We start from the raw sequence: 25,217 nt of genomic DNA on the forward strand, positions 1-25,217 counted from the left end.
TTATTAACCTCAAAAATTACAAAAAAAAACGGAAAATCTTCGCTGTTCCCTGTTTTTGATATTACAGTGTTTTGGTTTGACACGGCAGAATATAGTAATAACAAAAAGCCCACATAACAAGATATCTAATACATTTTTGTATACAAACCTACATGAAGAACGATTTGAATGTATATTGAACAAATGGAACGCCTGACTGTTTTCAATTCATAATTATGAATCAAACTTCATCTTCTACAAAAATAAATGTAGACAATAAAGTTCAATTAATAATTATGAATTAAACTTCAACTTCTACATGACAAAGTAACGTTTATTTACATAATAAAATTTAAAATAAGAAGCAGAAAACACTTTATGATAAATTATATAACAATAAATAAATAATATAGGACATAATATTATACTACATAATTAAAACTTTTTTATAAAAAAGACCTCAAAACTTCGTGGAATTACATCTATTTCATAAGGTTTATTGAAATCGATTACCGTTACCACCCTTGGAGGTAGAATATTTCCTCCAAATTTAAATTAGACCAAATACTGCAGTGCCATCTATCATATATAATATGCTGTGAATAAAAATGAAAAGAAATCGTACGATATCTAATCGAATCGGTCGACAGCTGAGTTATCGTTAGGTTCTGAATTGACGCCCAGGTTCGATTCTCGGGCCACTAGAAATATTTCTAACGTCTACATTTATTTATTTCGTGAGTTTGGGTATAATTTGTGGTTGTCTATGTATGTGTCCATAGCGACCGCGATGCAGGGTTTCCCCAGTGCGGGGTCATGAGTGTGTGCGTTTTTACCATTACTAATTGAAAAAAAAAAAAAACTTCAAGGATGAAGTTTCTGAAGTTTTTTTTAACCATGTTCCGTTTAATTTCAATTACGCGTAATATATTGCCAAGTCACGTCAGATGTGATCGAGTTGTGAGAGGATTAGACAAGTTAACAATGCACAGGTGCAAGCGACAAAGGTAGATTGTCTCGCCTGTGTGGTAACTTGTACTAAGTTATATTACTGCTTTATGATAAGAAACTGATAACTCAGTATGACGTTGAAAATAATAATGGTGCGCGAATTGATTATGACTGCTGTTTTTGTTTTATACAGGGTTTTCCCAGTGCGGGGCTATGAGTGTGTGGGTAACCTATCACAAACTCGAATTTTTTTTTCCGAAATAACGTTTGTTCGAATTTTCATTACCTACACCGAAAACCGAATAGTAACGAAACAGTTGTTCTTTCAGGATTAGTTGCATGTTTATCGCAATGACACGATTAGGTTAAGTTAGGGTTAAAAGAAAAACATATTCCTCTCAAAATTACTTTCGAGGTTATGAAATTTCGACCAAACGTTATTTCTGGAAAATGTCACTTCGGAGTACTGATAGGTAACCGAGTGCGTGTGTTGTTATCATTACTAATTGAAAAAAAAAATCATGCCGGGATTTTGAGTTCATGAGAGACAAGTTAGCTTACCATAACACACACACAGAACATAACCCCGCACTAGGGAAAACCTGTATCGCGGGTGCTATGGACACACACATAGACAACCACAAATTACACCCAAACTCACGAGCGAAATAAATGTCGGCAATACAAATATTTCTCCCGGTCCGGGAACCGAACCTAGGACCATGGCGTGGCAGTCCGGCGTCGTAACCGTTCGGCGACAGACGCAGTGATGCATGATAGTTATATTACTTAATTATAATAAATGAAAGTTAATAATACTTATAAGGAGAATTATCCTCCTTACGCGATGTACACGGGCATCAAAATATGCATAATTATGAGAAGTGATTCAGACTCACACAAATTATGCCCATGACGACGTAAACGCCCAGTGTACATTATAAAGACAATTATACTTTTTTATTAAAAAAAAATAATCTCAAGTTTGCTTATCCGTTTTCGCTGTGTTCGTTGCTTTATATACGTAGCTGTTAGTTTCCCTAAAACGAGAGTACAGGGGCCTTGGGGTCTACTAGCGTTCTCCGTCCGACATCCGTCCGAAACAATTACTGCCAAATAAGCAATACTTGACCAAATGAAAAGACGCGTGATGCGAATGAAGCTTCATACTGGATACTTGTCTTTTAATTTGGCGAATATTACTTGTTTGACAGTAATTGTTTCGGACGGAGATCGAGAGTAGACCCCCTGATACAGATCGAACGTCGTACGCAAACGCTCTTAGGGGTAGAATATTTTCTTCAAATTTGAACGATGACAAAACAAATCATCGAAATCAGTTCACTAATTTCCGTGTAATCGTGTAGCATACGTACAAAAAAAAATTGAGAACCTTCTCCTTTTTTGAAGTCGGTTTAAAATAACACATATACACAGGCATAGGCTTCAAACTTATAACTCCTCACTTTTTGTGTCGAGAGTAAACAATAATTGCGGTTTATACAATATGTAAGAATAGACTAAAAAGACAAGTAAGTCTGCCCCAGTAAACTAAAAGCCGCGTCTGTCGGCTTGCCGGCGAACAAAAATAAACAGTATTACGAAACAAGACGTGGGTTTAGGCACAGTTATGCTATAATTAACAGGTTTTGTTTTCGTGAATTGCTTTCCTGACATTTTGCTTTCACCCATATACACAGGACCAGCTATCTGCAGAATACTTGTATCCAGCCATCTTTAACGTCAGGCTGCTAGACACGTCTCTTTTAATCTGCAGTTATGGGCTCCAAATTAAAAAATATAATACGCACTTAACAACTAACATAGTATTATCTCAAAAACTGCGTGATATTATATTTTATCACAAAATTGCGATATATTAATGTTAGCTTACCTAATCGATTCGGTATAGGAATACAAATTCAAAATAATCTTTATTTCATAGGTAAGCATTATTACACTTGAAATCGTCACAATGGTTAAACTCTACCGCTCATTCGTAAGGCAGATTCCCCTGAGAAGAATGAGCAAGAAACTCTAGGGGTTGCTCTTTGTAAATAACATTTGTACGCATTCAACATTTACAATATATATTTTTTTTTATTTGAAACATCAGAGATCGAGACTACCTCCATTAGCTAAACGGGTTACTACATCCAAGTACACAGAAGTTGTATAATAACCTTTAGTATAAAGTTTTTGTTTCACTATAGTTTTAAACCTCGTGAAAGGCAAATTTTGTATATCAACCGGAATCTTGTTATAGAAGCGCATACATTGCCCCTTAAATGATTTTTTGACTTTGTGAAGACGACTATCAAGAAAAGCTAGTTTATTTTTATTCCCCGTATTAATGTTATGTCTCTCACTATTTTTCATAAACAAATTACTATTCCTTTTACACAAAACATTCTATTGATATCGGCGGCATTACCCCAAAGCAAAATGCCGTATGGCATTAGACTGTGAAAGTAGTAAAGAACCAGGGAATAACCGCTGCAGGTAATTAACATATTATTTTTATTTTTTATTTTTATTATCACGAACCCGTCCGATGGCTTTCGCCGTCACCCTCACTGTTGTCATCTTTTTTTTTTTTCAAAATTCCCCATCCTAACGAAATGGACAACTAATTTTCCAAATTTAATAATTATTGTAAGTCGTGATAAGTATTTTAAGTAAATAATAGATTAAACAATAGTTTTTGCTAACGTTTATAATTTATCTCCAAAATTTCCCTATATTTATATGTCATTCGTATACGATTTATTATTATTATATATTATTTATTAATAGATAATATTAATATAACTCAAAGCAATCTTGTGATAATACTATGTTAGTTGTCATGTCCGAATAAACGGAAATTCTATTTCCTACCGAAACGCAGCCAATTTTTCTGTCGCAGTTCTGAACATTTCTTGTAATCAGCCCTTTTATACGTCCCACTGCTGGGCACAGGTCTCCTCAGTCAGGTCAGTCGAAGATTGTGGACCTTCATCGACGTGCAGGTCTCATCACGATGTTTTCGGTCATTCTCGGACTAGTGTTGACCACCTAATTTCCGTGGCATTTTTTTATTATTTAATCGTCAAATGATAAAAGATGAAACCTGCACGTTGAAGAAGGTTCACAACCCTCGGAAAACGTGTGACGTCCCCAACCCGCATTGGGCCAGCGTGGCGGACTATGGCCTAAGCCCTCGTCTGAAAGGAGACCATTCTGTATTTATTGTAACAAAGATAATCCCTAACTACGGAGGGCTGTTCCATTCAGTGGTGTGGGAAAAACAACAAAACATCTAATTACAAAACAAACGGAATCAAATTCTCTACTATTTCAAAAAAACTTTCTACTATTTCATATTTAACATGATTTAAATTTTTAATTTGGATTGTATTTTGCTGCAATTTTACCAATACTATTGTTACTAATTTTTTCTTTTAAATTTTTAATTTTTACTATTCTTACTTTTAACCCTAAAGTCACTTTGTCACGTCATGCTATTTTTTCTGTGATATCCTATAATTGGCAACACTTGTTGGTCATGTAAATTAGTTTTTAAGTTCAATAATGTAAGCTGTTGTGTAAGATGTCCTTTATAAATTAATAAATAAATGTCGCTCTCAGCAAAGTCGTAGAGGCCATTTACCCGATATACTTTACCACACATAACCCTACACAGCGTACTTCATAGATCAATAAAAAAAAAATATTTTAGTTATTAATCAAAATTACATCTTGCGTGAATTTTGGAACAGCCTTTATAATTTATAATATGAGTGATATGAGTGAGGAGATACAAACTAACATTATCAATAATAGACGACAAAACGACAAAACTGACCCCCATTCATTCGCATTGCAAAAGTCGCACGCTGTGAACGACCGATGTGATTGTTATGCGTGTCGCGACTCAGTATTGGCGCTCGTTTGCTATTTAATGAACAAACAACTGCACTGTAGACCTTTGCTTTTTTTATTTTATCAACTAACAGATGCAGTGCCACTACATCCATCACTCTGGGACAAATCCCATGTGCCTGTACTTTCATCAGTAAGCAGTACATCATTATTATAGAAAATTTGGAGTTTCTTTATGATATCAAGAGACAGAATGAAAAAGTCGTGCACCTAGTGGTAAGCGACACATCTATCCATGACAGTTGCAGTGTCACTCAGAGCTTTAAATCGCAACGATTTCAGGGACACTACCACTGCGCACGCCACCCCGACACATACTGTTATGTGATTATTCAGGAGACGGCAAAACTTTCTATTTATTTTAAAGTTCTTATCAAAGGCAGTGTGTGAATATGAAGAAAATGTGATGTGAAATCAGCCTGCAAAATATGTACATATAATCTATTTTTCGTATTTCAGTAAGTTTGTGCTTTAAGATACGGGTTTGAGAAAGTATGTCGATGATAAGTTACCAAGTCCCATGTGCCTGTAATTTACCAACACTCTTACCCATCCAAACCGGAACGCAGTAATGCTCACATTACTACTTGACGGCAGAAATAGGTAAGGTGGCAGTATTTCCCTGCCCTTCGGTATAATCGGTCTACTTTCCCGATCGGTCCACTTTCCCTATTCGTCTACTTTCCCGATCGGTCCACTTGTTTTTCCCGATTCGTCCATTTCCCATTTCGTCTACTTTTCAAATCGGTCTACTTTCCCGACCGGTCCACGTGACCAAATGATCCACCTTTTAAGCAAGTAAATTAATAATATTTTACACAAAAAATAACCGTTTTACAAATTTTCAAAGGCAGTTTTTAAACGAGTACATTTTTTATATTTTTGATAATGATGGCCGCTTTACGTTAAAAATTATTTGAAAAAACAAAATCAAGTAGAGAGTTTTTAACCGACTTCAAAAAAAGGATGAGGTTCTCAATTCAACTGTATTTTTTTGTACTCCAGTTATTTGTGAACCGATTTTGACGGTTTTTTTTGTTGGACAGAGTCAGTAGGTAGTGGTCCCATTTAAATTTGAAAAAAATATTCCATCTCCAAGGGTGGCAAACCAGGGGGTGAATCCGGTTTCGCGCACTTTCCGGTAACCGATTTCAATAAAACTGTGAAAATAGATAAGTAATTCCACAAACTTTTGAGGTCGGGGTTTTTAGTACTCTGTACTGAGATTGTCTGGGTAGACGCATCATTAAAGTAGACCGATCGGGAAAGTAGACTAATTGTACCGAAGGGCTTCCCTCGACGTACTCTTTCACAAGGAGCTCTACTGCTACTAAAAACTATGTAAATGAGTACAATGCTCCGCAAGACGTCTTATCCCTACTACTACAGTATTATTATGGCTTAATATTACGCCTTTTACATCTACACTTGAGATACAAACGACCTTCATTATATGTACTTAAAAAACCTAGAACATTCTCGCTCTTTTTATAAGTTGCAACACAGCATGTACGCGTTGTATATTATATACGATATACTACGCTGTGTACATATTTACAACGTATCTAGTGAGCGAGACACACACAAAGGGCATTGACCCGAAATATTGTAGTGTGGTGTCAGTGTAAGCGGGAAACATAGCGGTAGTTTTACAGCAACAAAATTGTAACACATTATATTGGAATTTTACTCATAATTATTATTATATAATGCGAGTACTATGACTCTAGTCGATTAGACTCACGTTTTACGGAAAGGACTGAATTTAGATGGAACGATTTTAAAACAAAAGTAAGACCAAAGTAAAGTCGGATAGATTGTGTGAAAAATTAAGTGTATGAAGTTACCCAACAAATATTATTTAGAACGAGCTTAGAGTTTCTTATTCAATCATCCGAGGATAAATGGAGTGTTGAAGTACACACATCAAAAAAAGTTTGCGATCACTTCGAAAAACTGAAATCTTTTTTGTTACTGTAGATTATATTATGATTTTTTCTTCTTTTTAGATTCTTTATTTAAAAATAAATTAGAACATAAAACAATGACCCCGTTCAATTGTTTTTTCATATAAAAAGGCTTTCAGTCCTAGCTTACGCTCATTCAGAAATCTGATTTAGTCAATTATAAGCGATTCAAGATATTTTTCGCGGAAAGTTGTGATTGAAAAAATGCCAAGAGGATTATCAGAGGTTTTACGAGCTAGAATAGTAACTTTGAGGGAAGAAGGATACACCACGAGAGTAATAGCACGCAGACTTGCTATATCCCAATCCTGTGTCGTGGCTACGTTGCAGAGGTATCACGGAATGGGGAATTTAGCTGACCGACCCCGCAGCGGTCGCCCAACTGTTTTGACAGCTGCCCAAAAGCGCTATATTAGATTGCTGGCAGCCCGTGATCCAACAATCAACGCCACTAAAATAAAAGCAGAAGTCAGGGCCGCCTCTGGGCTTGAAGTTAGCACGCAGACCGTTCGCAATTGCTTGCACCAGGCTGGATTACGAGCACGGAGGTCTTGGCGAGCTCCGCTCAATTCACGGCAACGTCAACAACGAAGATTGCAGTGGGCTAGACTTCGGCAAAATGAAGAAGGTGAGGACGAAAACATTTGGCAAAACTGTCTCTTCGTTGACGAATCCCGAATCAGCACTCATCCAGATAACCGACGTGTCCGTGTCTGGAGAAGACCAGGCGACCGTGAAAGACAAAGAACTGCCACTGGAACAGTTCAGCAAGGCGGAAAATCGGTGTCCTTTTGGGGTGGCATTATGATTGGAGCTAGAACGCCTTTGATCCCGTATCGGGGCTTCATGACAGCAGACATGTACAAAGCAGTTGCTATTGATGATATCGTCAGACCATTCCGAGTAAACCATGGGCACCAATTTGTACTGGTCGATGATAATGCGCCCGCACATCGAGCTCAACGAGTCAATCCTGCTCTTCAAGAATACGATATCACACGATTAGACTGGCCTGCCGGCTCGCCCGACTTAAACCCAATAGAGCACGCGTGGGATGCTCTTAAACGAGCAGTATGGAACCGTGAGCCACGTCCCCAGACAGTTCCAGAGCTCAGGGAAGCCGCTATTGAAGAATGGGATAGGTTACCCCAGGAAATGCTGGATAACTTGATCCTCAGCATGCCCAGGAGGATCTTCGCATGTATTCGAGCCAGGGGAGGAGTTATTTTATATTGAATTCACACCTTTTAATAATAAATTGTTGTTTAAGTTTAATTAAACAGTCTTTTTCTTTCTATGAAATTTCTATCACTACTACATTATGATTAATGGCTCAATTTTTTAAAATAAATAATAAAAAATAGTTTTATATTTTAATTTCAAACAGGGTATTCCTATTTAAAGAAAGCATACAACATAGATTTTTTCTTGATAAAGTTAAATTTAAAGAATTATAGGAGCTTATGCTATTGATCGCAAACTTTTTTTGATGTGTGTATGTTTGTTTGCCTATGAAATAATGTACATTTCAATTTGAACAACCACATGTGTAATAGTATCCTTAATAGTACCTTATTTATATAGTAGATTATTTATGATACAGTAATGTGAAAAAATTTTTAATAATTGTATAACAACATTTTAAACTGTTTGACTTTTGATGGCCTTAATTTATCATACAAACTGTGTGCAAAATACACTGGTAAAGTAGGGTTATGAAATATAGTACTGCAATATTAATGCAATGTAATCCTATTCTTGGAAAATAAAAAAGTATTCATCTTCCTGTACAAAATAAGAACTAATGGTTATCTTGTCACCAATTTAAACATAATATTTTGTTTTAATGCTATAAACACAAACACACATATACATGACAAGTCAATCCTCCCAGAATCGATCCTGGAAATATTAAAAAAATGTCTACATTACGGATCAGTACAAACTTATAATAAAATATCCAATAATATAAAAAAATAGCCAAAAACAGTTTATTCACCTCCAATCTGAAGGCACTTTTAATAAAAAAGCATACTACTCTGTCTCAGAGTTCATGCACGATAACGAGTAATATAAAGTACCCTGCTCGTAACCAAGTAGTTTTTTAACACACACTATCTTAATTATTGGAAATAGGTTTTAAGAGTAAATAATGTTATATAAGGCTAACTAGAATTAAGTATATTTTGCTGTGCCCTGACAGTGTCCACGTGGTTCTAAAATGTCATGTAACAACTATTTTTGTACCATTGTTGCAATAAAAGTCATTTCACTTGCAGACTAACAACGAATCAAGCTTTTATACTATTGAAATACCGAATAACGCTATCCGCTTACAGTAAATACAGTATAGAAGTACATATCTACTATGTATATCTGCTCGCGCTGATACTGGCACCGCACCCTATTTTCGCGTAGGCTCACAAGTTTATGCAACGTTTGTATCAATAAGGTTATGGAACGAGGTCTGTGCGATACCAAGGCTTTGCTTAGATACGACGCGAAACCTTCTGATTAATTGGAGATAGTCTTTGAAGTGCGGCTCACGAAATTTTAAGTGAATTCCAACTGCACCGCAATTACAAAATTTGAAATTGGAATCCAGTCAATTGCAAGCGGCAAGTGCTGCCGACGTGCAGTTGCAGAAAACGCAATCGGTATGTTTATTCGCCATCTGCATTGCTTACTGCATTACAAAATTCGACAGCTAAAAGTTGACCCATATAACTAAGGACCGCGTTTACATTAGTGAGTGGACTTATTAAATCCATGTATACATGTTACACCTGGTTTAGTCTGTCGAAGTGCATGTGAGTGAATGTATAACCTATACCTATACCTTCCATATTGTAAGAATAGTGTTTGACTCAACACTGTGAAACTATACTTAAACTATATACTTAATCAATGTCTAATGAACGGATACAAATTATCAGCGCATTTTAATCGTAAGAATTATCGAGATGGGGGTGTATGTATACTAACAAAAGAGAAATAAAATGTGATAAAAGAAAAGATATAGCAGGTTTGTCGGTGGAATATATTCTCCAGATATGTGGATTAGAAATTGAATGCCAAAATACATTAATTATATGTCTGCATTGGAACGAACGTGAAACAAAACTTTTCTATGAAACTCTTATAGGTTTATTCGAACAATTAAAAAAAGACAAAATTCTAAAAATTTTGTAATTAGAGGAAACTTTAATATTAACATGCTTGAAATCTCAAATAATTCCCTTGAACTAAAAAACATTATGGTTGGTTACAATTTTTACCAAAAAAATTGTGGACCAACACGAACAACTCAGAACACAAACACATGCATAGATTTAATATTTGAAAATTTTAAAGAGATTACCACAGAAGTGAAGGACTTATCGGACTATAAAGGAATGATTCTAAAAATAAACTCAAATATAAAAAATCACGAACAAAACATAAACATGATAACTAAACGAATATTTTCTAATCACAATATTAATAGATTTAAACAGAAACTACAAGAAATTAACTGGCACGCGCTCTCTACGGAACAAAATGACATAAATATAAACTATAAAATGTTCAGTAAGATTCTACATAACCTGTTTTGCACATATATACCTCTGAAAACCATAAGAATAAAAAAAAAATTTAAAAAAAAATATTATGTATATATATGTACATATATATAAACTTTGCGGGTAAATAATATAAATATTTTAATTAATTTACTCCATTGACCATATAACGAACAGTATAACAATTATAATCATTGCCAAATTTTGTTTTGTTCATTGTGTAAATGTTTAAACTTGCAAATTAAAAAATATAATTGCAAACTAAATAAAAATTAAATAACTAAATACTTGCCCAGAAGTGGAAGCTTTGGAGCTGAAGCTGAGAGACCGCACCTTAGGTGGTATAGCTTTTTAATATATGCTTTACAAATTCCCGGATGCGTTTTACAAAATGCTTTACAACTGGCAAAAATCATGTGGGCCCTCAGTCCACACACACATAATTGTTTTGGATTGATGTCGGTCCGAGGACAAGAGTAGACCCTAGGCGACAATCGGCAAGTACATTACGTCAATTAGCAAAATCCTCTCAACACGATGGCAAGCACTATAGCAGTAGTGTATGCGTAACGTGACCATAGGTCCCGATTTTAAGTTTCGTGTCCCGGTGCCCCCAAAATATTTAAAAATGTCCCGCTTTGACAAAACAGGACAGACGCGACAATAAATATAAAAAAAGCTAAAGTGTAGCAGCAAATAAATCTCGTCACTCGCAACTTTTATTTAGATGTAGGTATGTACGTCTGTACTCGATGTGCACTGGCAGGAAAGAATTTGAGCCGTGACGTGCCGGGCTATTTTTTAAAGTTTTTTTTAAACATTAACAAATTTAGTAACTATAGTAATCTTGTGGTTTATTTTTAAAACAATACAAATTTACAGTCGTCCCGCTTTGAGGGAAAAAAATAATGGTCACGTTATGTATGCGCCATATCGATACGATAAGGAGAATTTGTTCTGGTCTGGGTGTTCTGGGTAGTGCATGCCGTGAATTCCGTTGCTAAGGTCTCATCTTACAAATAATCATCTAGTTTGATTCCAGGTAATATTGTAGTTGTCTGGCACACTGATTTATGTTCTAAAAAATTGAAGCCTTAGATATACTGTGACTACGTCACAACTACGTCATACGCATCGATTTGGATCAACGGAAACTAAATTTAATTAGAACTTACCATTAAGAAAAATAAACGACATTACATTCTAGACTTTTTAGGCTACACATTGGAAATGAAACTGTTTTCACGATTTTAAATCGCGTATTTATTAAACATTATTGCAGAGTTCGGGAAGTAAGGATTGCTGCTTGTATTAATACAAGTCAAGCAATCCCCGTTCACGCCGAGGCATATATAGTGCTTTTCTCAAACAATGAGGAAATAATAAAAGACCGAAGAGAGGAAAATGTATAATAGAAATAGTAAAAAAACATTAATTAATATGAAAAGTAATAATACTTGACATGTTAGGACATTTGCTTAAAGAAAATGTTATTGTTTTTCTAGGCAGATTAATAGTAGTCTGCTGAACTGCTGATGATGTGGTTGAATGTTAAATACAGCTATGGTAATAACTGTATTTTCGTTATCGTTATCTCTTCTAACTAGAACTCATTTTCGCGACGAAAATACGAACAAAACGAAAAACGGAAAAGAATAACGAAGCACTTTAGTTTACTTTACCAGCTTTTTTTAAAAAAGCGATACAGGTAGGTATTTTTCATTCTCGCAATTACGAACACTGCGCAGTTGGCAGTATCAGTTTTTTTGCTTGTTTACATAGTTCATTGTTAGTAGATAGATTTAAAAGTTTAAAGCAACGGATAGTAATGGATTTTCGTTTTTCTTTCGGATTAACGTTCGTTTTTTAACAGTAATGCAAATATCTCCGAGCATATAGAGAAAATATTTGTTTTTTTTGTCGAACAAACCAACGTTTCTGGACCTGTACTCTCGTTCTCCGTTCAACATCCGTCCGAAACAAACAATGTCAAATGCGAATGAAGCTTCATCCTTGGCATTGTTTTTAAATTTGGTTACATTTGGTTTGTTTCGGGTGGACGTCGGAGGGAGTACGAGAGTAGATTCCCAGGTCCTTTACAGGTACCGTGATCTCGGCTGACCTAGATGGTAAAGTCAAGTGATAATTTGACTTTATCATCTCAGTCAGCCGTAACCATGGGACCTGTATCCGAAAAGTTGGTTAGTTTGAAAAAAAGAAATATACGCGATTCAAACCTATAAAAATTGTTTCAATTGAGACTTTATATTGTAAAGTTTTTATAACTCCTTATTTGTTAACGATGTAACGGTGTAATAGTTAGTAGAAAATTCTTGCCTCTCACTAGACTATGGATCTCCACTCTCTCTCTTTATTCTCTTTACTTTTGTCGTCTGCAATAGTTTAGTACATATACAAAAAAATTCCAATTCTTTTTTGATCATAATTATTGAAATAAAGTTGATAATTTTCACTGAGTCCTATCGGGGTTTATTGGGCTTTTACGTTATCTATATTTTTATCATATGTAAAATAATCTTTGGCGTTAAAATAATACATTTTCATTACAAACTTTGAATATTTTTATTTACAAAGTGTATTCCATAGCATTTCGTTTATTTGTAAAGAGCAATCCCTAGAGTTTCTTGGCCGTTCTTTAGCCTGTAATTTCACCAGTAGCCTTACGCTTCAAAATTGGAACACAGTCATGCTCACATAGTAATAAGATTTCTACTATGAATGTGTATTTCTACTGCCAAGCAGTAGCTTGGCAGTAGAAATAGGTAAGGTGCCAGTACTTCTCCGGACTAACTTTTTACAAGGAGCTCTACTCCTACTCGTGATGCAAACTAGTGCTGGGAACGCGTTTTCCAGTAAATACTGAGTTAGTGACTCTTTTGTTACCGCAGCTGGCACCACACGAAGTATCTTTATACTTAGTCAAATCAAATCATTTATTTACCTTAAGTACAATCATATACATGCAAATACAGTAGTACAATTACATGGACAGGCGTGTAGCTTACCACCAGACGCACGACTTGTTCGTCCCGTCACTCACCCGTCAAAAAAAAAAGAGTAAATTTATAAGACGTAAAATTTTATGAAATGTGACTTTGGTGATTAATTGACTTTAGTTTGCTCTTGTCCGAATCGATGCATAAGCGCCCAGTCTCACGATCCCAAAGATTTCCGCCCAGTTACCACGCCTTCATATAAATTAATGGCGAATCTGAAAGATATTTACTAGGCAGCAACATTTTAATTCCTCTAAATAATACAAAAGCGCGGTCGTCAAGCGGTCGTCGCGCGGCCGCCGCGCGTGCCGCCGCGCGCCGCGTAGACCAAATTCAAGCCAGACTCGCTCGCATGCCCGAGACGCTTATTTAAGTTAAAACGTAAAAGCTAAATAAATAGAGCGTATTTTGCCATGACTCCCCTTAGCGACCACGCGGAGGAGCTCGATGAAATTCGTGTCGAATAAATGGAGTCACTAAACTTATCGACACGGAATCGCATTAAGCTGGTTAGAAAAAGCTTTATTCCCATGCAATAACAGCGAAAAAAAGTCGAAAAATTCGATTCGACGTAAATAAGTGTGGTAATTCTTTTGTTCAGTCTTCTTTATCATTGGTCCTGCGAGTCGGATCATTTGACTCCTAAGGGCGCGTTTCCACTATGTCGTGACGACAGATTGTCGTGCAGTTTACAGTGTTGTGGCTTGTATATTTAAATGAAGTTGTTCACATATAGCACCACACGATTAACTGTCGTTCACGATTTTTTATCGTTACAACGACAAACTGTCGTCACAGTGGGAACAGCTAGAACGACAGTCGTCAGAAGATAAAAAAAAGTCACGATAAAAACGTGACGACAGATTATCGCAGCTCCTATTGTCGTCACGTTTTATTTATCGCTGTCCGCACCTATTCTGCTCCCTGCCCTCCCCTCTCATACCCCGCGTCCTCTACTCGCTTGCAGTAGCGTTGGGTCGTAGCCAAAGATGGGCAAGGAGGCTGTCGTGAAACGATAAATTGTCGTCACGATCTAGTGGGAACAGCTAATCACGTCAGTCGTTCAACGATAAAAAATCGTCCACGACAGATAGTCGTGATATGGGAACAGGCTAGACACGACAGTCGTCCAACGATAATAAAACGTGACGACATAGTGGGAACGCGCCCTAACGCTGGCGAACAGACGGCGTCTATAACCTTGACTGGTTGGTGCGATGGCTGGCTAAGATCGAAGAAGAAATCCTACTGAGTTGTCTTAATTAGGTCCTTTGAACCGGATCACTTGACTCCTAAACGAAATGCTTGCATTTGTCACTAGGCAGACGGTGAAAGGACCTTGAATGAACTTCAGGATCCCGATTCAAAACTCTTCGATATTTTAATAGAATCGTTCAATAGGATATCGTTCTCGAATCGAAGGGCGCTTTCCGAGCTATTCAGTTAAACGTTCGATTCGGATTCGGATACGATATCCTTATCCAACAGCGTTTACGGAGTTAATAGGCGAAATAGATTATAAGAAAAATGAAAATCCTTTTATAGTCTGTTCCAATCCATTTTGAACAAAAAGTAAACAAATCTGTTTGGTTAAAATTCTACAGCAATCACTCGATAAATCGAATAAGTCACACTTTCACGCATATTTCGAAGATTTCGACTTGATATATCATCACTTTTTCCAACAATATTCATTTGAATAGCATCGTAAAATCGTATTTGAAAAATGGTAGTCCAAAAGTGAGATTATTATTATTCTTCTATACTTCTATGACTTGCCTATGGTTGCATAGTGCTGTTCGAAAAAAAAAACATTCGGTTCAATCAATCAAAATTTAGTAATCGATTATTAAATCGAACATTTCAATCGCAATCGAACGAGTATCTAAGTGTAAGGATTTGAAGGAGGATTTAAATTGAAATTTTAAATATGCGTATATAGGTTATGTAAGGAAAACCGCTAGTATGACTTAATTGAACAAATCGATTCATTCAATTAATTAATCGATTTGTAGTTGGCGTTACAACTAGCCATCACTAAACCGTCTATGGTCGGGTCAGTGACTTGTTTGTTTACTTTTTGTTCAAAATGGATTGAAACGAAGTATATACATATACATTTTTAAGATGGCCTAAAATATAGGAATGCAAGATTAATGCTAATTAAGTTATCGTGGTTTGCTCCAGAAGAAATTTTTCGTCAAGTGTTGCTGTTGCACAAGCATGTCACCAATAGAAATAGAGGACTACAAATTAACCAAGGTATTTATAAAACGAAAGTAATAAAATGTAGTTAGGAGAAATGCGTAACGAATTAGAGCCCATTGTTTTGCTTCGCAAAGTTATTAAATAAATCCATTATTAACGGTCGGTTATACTTTGTTTAAAATATGACTGTAAACTTACCTCACAACCGCAAGCAAAAATAATAATAAATATACCAAGCAATCATACCAATTACCTGCCGGTATATATCTCCTTTCTTTCCTTTGTTTACTTTTTAAGTGCTATTTTGAATCTAGTACGTTATATTTTACTTTATTTTGAAGTTTAATTTTTCAGTCTTGTTGGACGCTTTAGCTTACGCTGTGAGTTCACAAGAATGTTTGTTTAATAAATAAATCATATTAAAAAAGTATGGTCCCCCCTTTGAAATCCAGAAAAGACAAATATTATGAGAATTTATTATGGAACACTGTTCCTTTTTTGGAAATTTCAATATAGTATGCCGTTAAAAGGACGAACTATAAGTAATAGAAAGGTGCTCATTAGTAATTGTAGTATTACTTTTTTTTATATAATATCAAGTGACTGATGGTAACCCCGGTCGTCACCACTGGCTAAAAAGATCTGTTGTTGCACACAATGGCAACAACAGATGTTTTCATCCCATTTGTCACCACCTGGTAACATATGGGATTTTATCCCATTTGTCGCCAGTGGGAACAAAGCCTGTAGTGACGACTGGGAACAAGCGAACTGCCACTGCGCCCGATACCCTAAGACATAAGTTGACAAGTCCCATGTGCCTATAATTTCACCAGCACCCTTCACCCTTTAAAACCGCAGACACAGTAATGCTGACATTATTGCTTGGCGGCAGATATTGGTAAAATGGCAGTAATACCCTGGACGAACTCTTTCACAAGCTCTACGGCTACTATAATTAAAAAAACACTATTTGTTCGTTACGTTTAATTTTAAATTAAGTTTTCAATAGCGGTCAAATTAAAAATCATTTTGACTCTAAATGTAGATTACAATCAGAGACCAAAGTATCTGTACCTAACTTCAGAAAGTAATACATATGGTTTGGTTTGGGTGGTGGTGGTACGGTTTCGCGCACATTCCGGTAACCGATCTCAATAAAACTTTGCAAATAGATAGTAATTCCACGAACTTTTGAGGTCGCTTTTTTATAAAAAAACTTATTGTACAGACAGCACATCAAGTTACACATTGTCGGATCTCGTTCCGTTGCACTGGAGGCGATATTCGAGCTTCATGTGTTGTTGACTGTACCACGCTGGCATAAACTAGGTATTTTCATTTCACAGACTTATATTCTTGAGATATTTATTGCTATCTCTCTCTTTTAGCATTATTTACTTTCTTGGCAGCCCGTTAATCGAAATCGCATTATTGCCGGTCGATCGGCGATGGCGGGTGACGGCGCGACCTTGCAGATTAGACTTTGTTTACAATAACATACGAGTTTGAGGTGTGGTGCGGAAAACCACAATTCTTTTCTGAAACTTTTCGTCGCTCAATGTCGTTATTTCTTACAAATTTGCATCGAGTATATAACCAGAAATAGAGACGAAATAAGGGCCATACATTCCTGGTACCTCATCAGTGATACATCACTTGAAAATATCAAATCTCGTTTGCACTGAAATAAAGGCAGCGCCAAGAACTGACCTGTGTGTACGTCTCCGTATATTCCAAAAATATTCTGTATTTATTGTAATAAAAATAATATATCTAGCAATGGCGTGCTGTTCCATTCAGTGATGTGGAGAAAAACAGCAAAACATCTAATTACAAAACAAACGGAGTCAAATTTCATCGGTAATTAAATATTAAACATGCAATTTTGCAATTTTCGTCCATTATAGCAAAGCTCAAGTTAACTGGTCGATTTGAAGTGAAATAATTGTCGACACCCATCAATTGTTTCGGGCTGGCCAATCGGAGCGCAGTTTTCACAGTAATGATATGGCAGAATAGTTTTCAAACAAATTACATGACATTTCGTCTCTATTTCTGGTTAAATACTCGATGCAAATTTGTAAATAATTTGTTTATAATTATTATGCAATGTGGCATCAAATATTTTGTGAGTCCGTAAAGTATACATAATTTCATTAAGAAAGAAGGCATCTATAATATTAACCTTAGAACTAAGTCCATACTCATGGTACCACGATTTCGTTTAACTAAGGTAAACGATTCTTTTTTGGGTACTGTATACATTTTTACAATAATATTCCGGAGCATATTATAATTATAATTATCATTTCATTTAATTGAAAAGTCATATTACAAAATTTAAGACTACGTGTTAAATGAAGATGTAGGAAAGACGACATGACTCTACATTCCACACAAATTCAAAGGGTATTCCATAGCATTCATATTTATTTGAAAAGAGCAATCCCTTGAGTTTCTTGCTCGTTCCTCTCAGGGAAGTGAGCATAGTGAACGAGCAGTATACCTTTTATTTATTTTTTTTACGGGGGGAAATCTTTATGGATACCTCTGAGCCCAGGGAGACTCAGGGGTTATGTGGGGACTCTCCCTCCAAACTGGAGGGCCTGCCCCACTAAAACCCCCCCGGGTTTCCCGCCCGCTCAACCTCGCCGGTTGAGTCGGCGCCATGGGATCAGTGAGCATTCACCACGTCGCCGCCCGGCCGCCCTAGCTTACGCCAGGGCTCCCGCGCCAACGGAGGGGCGAGTCGGTTGTCCTCCGACCCGCCCCCCAGACGAGTGAGGCCATGGAATGCAGGCTCCAGAGTCCCTGTCCAGAGCCCGCTGGTCTCACTAGGGGATCAGGCAAGCAGCGAACAGCCTTCGCCTTCTCCCCGTACGTCTGCGCCGGAGCGGGTGCGCGTCCGCCGCGTCCTCGCGCACCCGCTCCGCGGCCTCCTTTTGCGACATAACCTCTGCGCAAAAGGAGGCCACCGAATCCCAGGACTCCTCGCTATCGAGCATAGCGGCAACCACGCTCGGCAGCGAGGGGTCCTGCCCTACAGTCCCCGTCAGAGTGCGGCGCTGCTCATCCCACCGGCTACACACCTCTAGGGTGTGCTGCGCGGTGTCATCCGCAGCGTCGCACTCGTGGCACGACGGGGACGGTTCACTCCTCGCCACCTTGTGCAGGTAGTGACCGAAGCAGCCGTGCCCGGTCAGCACCTGCACAAGGTGGTACGACAGTGGCCCGTGGGACCGGTTTACCCACTCTACGAGGACAGGGCGGAGCGAGCAGTATACCTAAAAAAATGACGTTTTCGAGTGTACATTTTTCTTATCTATGGAATAAATTATTTGACTTTCAATGGATTTTTTTATGATAATATGAAACGACGGGACAAACATGTCGAGCGCCTTATAGTAAGAGCCACGTCTGTCCATTGCTAACGCATTTCCACTCAGAGCTATAAATCACAAAGATCTGAGCGGCACTATCACGGCACCCGTCACCCTGTGACATGAGTTGACAAGTCCCATGTGCCTGTAGTTTCACCAGCACCCTTATCTTTCAAAACCGGAACGCAGTACTGCTCACATTACTGCTCGGCGGCAGAAATAAGTAAGTATCCTTTTGAACTCAATGAGTTGAGAGCGTGAATAATCCAATAAATGGATACCTATCTTTTTCTATCTATTCTATATCTATATCTATTTTTTTAAACCTAACTTAACCTAATCTAACCGAACCTAATCGTGTCTTTGCGATAAACATTCAACATATCCTGAAAGAACAACTGTTTTGTTATAATTCGGTTGTCGGTGTAATGAAAATTCGAACAAACATTATTTCGGACAAAAAAAATTTCGACTTTGTGATAGGTTACACTGCTACACAAAATTTATGGAAAAAATCTTTGTTCTTTTGTACAGTATTCCGCGAATTTATGTCACAAGGCCTTTATCATCAAGAGTTATATTTTAAAGTAAAATCGACAGCTAGTGTAAGAAGGTGTTGTACCATCTGTATTTTTATATGTACAAGGGAAATAAAGCAATTTCTCATTTGAATAAACACGGCTTACGTAAATAACATATGTAGACGTTGCGTGTATAGTGTTGAAGTTATGTATTATGTTTTGAATTTCGTACTAGGATTACATATTCGCTACCAATACCGCTACCGAAAAGAACATTGTTGGCGTTTAACAATTTTCAATAAAACTTTAAATTTAAAATAAACCTACAACACAAAACAGTGTACTTCCCTGGACGAACTCTTTCATATGGAGCTCTACTGTTTGCTACTAAATTGATAACACTCTTAACACAATGCATTAAGAATGCCTATTGCATTGCAAGCATTGGTTGCTTAAATATAATGCAAGTGGACATAAATCATATAAATTTCAAATTTTGTTGATTGTTTAGACTTTGACATGTTTGGTTTTTTTCTTCCTTTGGTTTTTGTTTCTTTTTTTTTATTTACTCTTTTTGCGTTTTTATGTCGTGATGTTGTTGTATTAAATGTCTTCTGTTTTTAATCGATTTCAAAAAAGGAGGAGGTTCTCAAATTGGTTATTATTTTTGTGTGTGTATGTTACCCGATTTCGATGATTATTTTTTTGATGGAAAAAGGGTTCGTCAGTATTGAACCCATTCAAATTTGAAGAAAATATTCCGACTTTAAGGGCAAGATAGGGGATGAATCCGGTTTATTGAATTTCACACACTTTCCGTTAAATGATTTCAATAAAACTTGACATTTAATTTTAAAGAAAATAAAATGTTATGGTGACCTAGAAATTATCTGATGATGGAAATGGCAGATAGATGAGGGGAACTCCTCGACAGTGGTACAGCAGATATCCGCGGGAACGAACACAGCGAAAGCTGATTTTGATTTTGTGGTCGATTTTATTACAAAAAAAAGTTATAATTATTGTGCAGGGTGACAGGTTGCACGAGATAAATATTAAAAGAGGCGAATGAGTAGCTGATACCCATACCGAATGTGTAAAAAAAACACTTTGTAATACTCTGCGCGAGATACCAGATAAATAATGTTAGAGGCAGTATTTTCCTTAGAGAAAAATATTTAAAAATAAGGTAGTGTTTATCGAGTTCTTAGGTTATCGCGATTGTTACACATAGGAAATGAAATTATTTTTTCGGATTTAAATCGCGTATATTTGTTTTTTTGTCACGGCTGACTCTCACTCGGTTGAAATCAACCGTGACCATGGGACCTATAAAAGGCCCGAAACGTCGGTGTGTTTGAAAAAACAAATATACGCGATTTAAATCCGGAAAAATAGTTTCATTTCCTAAGGTAGGGTTTTTTTTACATATTCGGTATGAGTATCAGCAACTCATTCGCCTTTTTAAATATTTATCTCGTTCAACTTGTCACCCTGTATACTACAAACACTCGATGTATGTTATAGTACTCACGATGATCTCCTCGGGTTCCGGCTCGACGATAACTTGTTTAAACTCGACGTCTCCATTGACTGCCTCAGAGTCGTAGTTGGGGTCGTTTGCATCCTCGACGTACTCCTCGAGGAGCTCCGAACCGGGCGCTCCCCACACTCCTTTGCCGCCGGCGCCACCTGCCGACAAAAAATTATTATTATTCTTTGGCTTTTTAGTAGCAAAAGAGCTGCTTATGAAATAGTTCGTCCAGAAAAGTAAATTAAATAGGACTTTATTCATCAAACACACACAAATATACAGAAAACCACATGATACATGTACTAATAAACTATAAGCTACTCTGATTTCTATTTCTACGTTAATGGCCTTTTCCGAAAGGGACATTTTGCGAAACGAACATTTTGCGAAGTGGATGTTTTGCGTCCGGGAGTCATTTTGCGAAGTGGGTGCAGTCACCGCCAGTCTCCGCCTGTATTCTCTGTCCACAAAAGGTGATCTACATCAACATCGTTAATCTCTTTTTATTTACTGGTTACGAGTGATAATATTTAAAGTATATAGTCATACCACACAAACACATAAAGCAGAAACAAATAAATCTAAACAGGACGGCAACGGGTACAAATGACTGTTACCAGACAACTACGGATTACTATTCCACAACCGATCAGCAACATGAAGACTTCTGTTGCAAAAAAGCCATTCCTTGCACTTTCGTTTCAAAGTACTACCACCATACCAATTTATTCCGCCAAGCAGTAATGTGAGATATTATAACAAATATGTCCATGGGTCAGCCGATGTATTAACATCGATTCTCGATTTCACTGACCGTGGCCCACCCTTCACTAGCTCATTCATTATTCTTTTAACATGTGTCAGTCTAATTTTACGGGGAACAACGAATGACATTGAATAGGATAAAACATACATACGTATGCTTCAAGCAGTAGTAGTTAGCAGCCCTATATCTTTCTACGTTAGTTTTAATTATAGTGACCTACCCTACCGATCCTTAGGTATACGAGAAGGGCACTATAACCTGTGCGCGCATAATAAGTTCGGATTCTGACCCCAGATCAGCTAGTGTACAGGGATCACAGACCTCTGTCAGACAAACATGTCCTTCTCTGCAGCTGACCACAAATCTCAGCGAGTCCATGCCCAAGTCCGAGTCGACAACCAGAGACGTCCGTGAAGGCGTATCACTGGCGGAGGGCGTAGTAGCCCGCTGTAGTAGTTAGCAGTCGAGCTCCTTGTGAAAGTACTCGTCCAGGGAAGTACTGCTATCTTACCTCTTTCTGCCGCCAAGTAGTAACATGAAGCATTACATGAAGCCTTTCAGTCAGTTCAGTTTGAAGGATAAACGGGCATTGGTGAAAGTACAGGCACATGGGATTTTTCAACTTAAGTGTCACGGGCGCAGTAGCAGTATACTCAATATCTTTGCGATTTAAAACTCTAAACGGCACTGGAACTGTTATGCACAGGCGTGTCGCTTACCACCAGGTGCACGACTTGCTGGTATCTTCACCATATCGTAAAAAATATACATAATTTAACATCAATTCTCGATTACACTGATCCCATCACTGGTTTATGCATCATTCGTTTGGCATGTGTCATTCTAAACCAGCTAAACTTTACGGAGTATCAATAATAACATTGAATAACACCAAACAGAACTCCTAAAGCAAAACAAAAAAAATAGCACGTGGCATAAGCGACAGAAAAGTTTGGGACTCTCTGCTTTGAGTTTATTTACTGGAATAACCAGATATCTAAAAAATACTAATTAGAAAACAATTCGATAATTGATCCTCATCAAGTTTTTATTTATAAATGATCTCTTAAGTCACACAATCATTAGTGTTAAGGAGGCAGATGCGTTGTATGCGTTCTAAAATTGTGATGGCCCGTGAGATACTAAGTTGAGTGACAAAATGGCACCATCACTACTGGCTTTTTTAACCGACTTCAAAAAGGAAGAGGTTCTTAATTCAACTGTATTTTTTGTGTGTGCGTTGCGCGATTACCCCGGCATTTGTGAACCGATTTTGATAATTCTTTTTTTGGTACCTCAGTATTGGTCTCATTTAAATTTGAAGAAAATATGCCACATCTAAGGGTAGCAAACTAGTGGATGAATCCGGTTTCGCGCACTTTCCGATAACCGATTTCAATAAAACTTGGCAAATAGTTGTAATTATTACATGATACGAAGTGACGGAACGAACAAGTTGAGGCAATAGTGCGACGCGCTTGTCTATAACAGCTGCAGTGCCACTCAGAGCTTTAAATGACAAAGATCTGTGAAAGAGTGAAGATGTGACAAATATTGTCACCAAGAGACATAAGTTGACAAGTTCCATGTGCCTGTAATTTGACAAGTACTCTTACCCTTCAAAACCGGAACGCAGTAATGCTCACTCAACGTTTTTTATTTATTTATTCATTTATTGCTTTACATGTACAATTATTTCAATTGATCTTAAAAAATATCACAGTGACAGTAAAACATAAACTCTGTTAGGGCATTGCAATATATTACACACTCCCGGACACGTAAGTCGGGAAACCTTGCATTTTCAGTATTAATTGGCTTAAGCTTAAAACAATGTTTGATTGATCGAAAACTACTAAGCTATTTTGGAATTGGTATATTAAACGTCATTTCGTGAGTCCTTGTTGATAATTTGAATTATAAAAAAGGGAAAAACTATTTTATTCCGTGATATCAATATTTTTATATTCTGCCTTTTAAGGATAAAAATGCAAGGTGGCTTCGATTTATGTGTCCGGGATTATATTTAATTTAGTTCAATTAAGAGATGCATGCAATCTGCATGCAAATAATTATTACAATCTAACAAAATAAACGAAGTACATTAGATTATATATAGTTTAAAAATATAGCATAAAATTATTCAATGTCAAGTAAATATAAAAACTTTATTAGGCATACATAGGCTAGACCACAAAATAGAAGGTATGTACCTACTTGTATCATTGGCAATATCAATTTATATCTTTGTCGTTAAGGAAATCATTTATAGAATAATATCATTTTTCAGTTAGAAAATATTTTAATTTAACTATGTGTGAAGAAGGTTCCAAAAAGAAGATATTGTCTGATTGAAATTGTAATGTTGCATTTGACAGTTTGCGTACTCAAGAATCAATAATTAATGTTAACAAGGATTGAAGTGATGATTCCTGTTCATATGGAGAAAAATCCGACGATTCATTATAATAAACAGTAAGAATTTATTATAATTATTTATAATTTATTTTATTTCATTATAATTTATTCGACAGGTATCAAAATTTACCAACTTGAATAATCTTCGTTACGTAATCTGTTGGTTCGATAAATATCGAAGCTAAAGAGCACGTCGCTTCACTAAAATTAAAAAATAAAAGAGTCCAGGCAATATTGCATTTTTTGTCTATAATTACGGAACTTCGAAGGCATGCATATCGTCTCCTTAAAGGTAAAACCACATAAGTGACATTTTCCACAAAAAATCTCTAAATTATGTACCTGTTGTAAGAAAATCGCCATCTCTCTGCAGATAAGTAACGTAACGCTTACACACTAATAGCCACGTACTAGGGAGACCCTGTATTGCGGATGCCATGGACACTCACAAAGACAACCACAAATCACACCCAACCTCACGAGAGAAATAAATGTAGGCCATAAAAATATTTCTCCCGGCCCGGGAATCGAACCCGGGACCTCTGCGTGGCAGTGCAGCAATAAAACTCTTATTAAGTTTACAGCTTTTTTTGTTATTGTGTTTCACGTGCAGAAAGATAGTGATTTTCTTACCATAGCTATATAAATTAAAGACTTTGTTTAAAATATCACTTATGTGTCGAGTTCTTAGGTTTTCGCGATTGTTACACATAGGAAATGAAACTATTTTTCCGGATTTAAATCGCGTATATTTGTTTTTTCAAACAAACCGACGTTTCGGGCCCTTTACAGGTCCCATGGTCACGGTTGACTGGTCAACCGTGACCTGTAAAGGGCCCGAAACGTCGGTTTGTTTGAAAAAACAAATATACGCGATTTAAATCCGGAAAAATAGTTTCATTTCCTATATCACTTATGTGGTTTTACTTTTAAATAGACGATATGTGAAAAGTGAAATAAATGGTTAGACGGAGTATACTAAAATT

The 25,217-nt window shown here is 36.8% G+C and overlaps 1 protein-coding gene across 1 annotated transcript in view; it reads right to left on the reverse strand.

Moving 5' to 3' along the window:
- The window catches only part of LOC113229161 (programmed cell death protein 4), a 39,477-nt gene that overhangs the window by 9,917 nt on the left and 4,343 nt on the right, over positions 1–25,217 (reverse strand). The window contains exon 2 of the mRNA XM_026462676.1: positions 21,048–21,205. Within this exon, the coding sequence (XP_026318461.1) occupies positions 21,048–21,205 (158 nt within the window). The remainder of the gene's footprint in view (positions 1–21,047; positions 21,206–25,217) is intronic.

Source organism: Hyposmocoma kahamanoa, unplaced genomic scaffold (genome assembly GCF_003589595.1).
Source record: "Hyposmocoma kahamanoa isolate Upper Pololo Valley unplaced genomic scaffold, ASM358959v1 289, whole genome shotgun sequence".
Lineage (NCBI taxonomy): Eukaryota > Metazoa > Arthropoda > Insecta > Lepidoptera > Cosmopterigidae > Hyposmocoma > Hyposmocoma kahamanoa.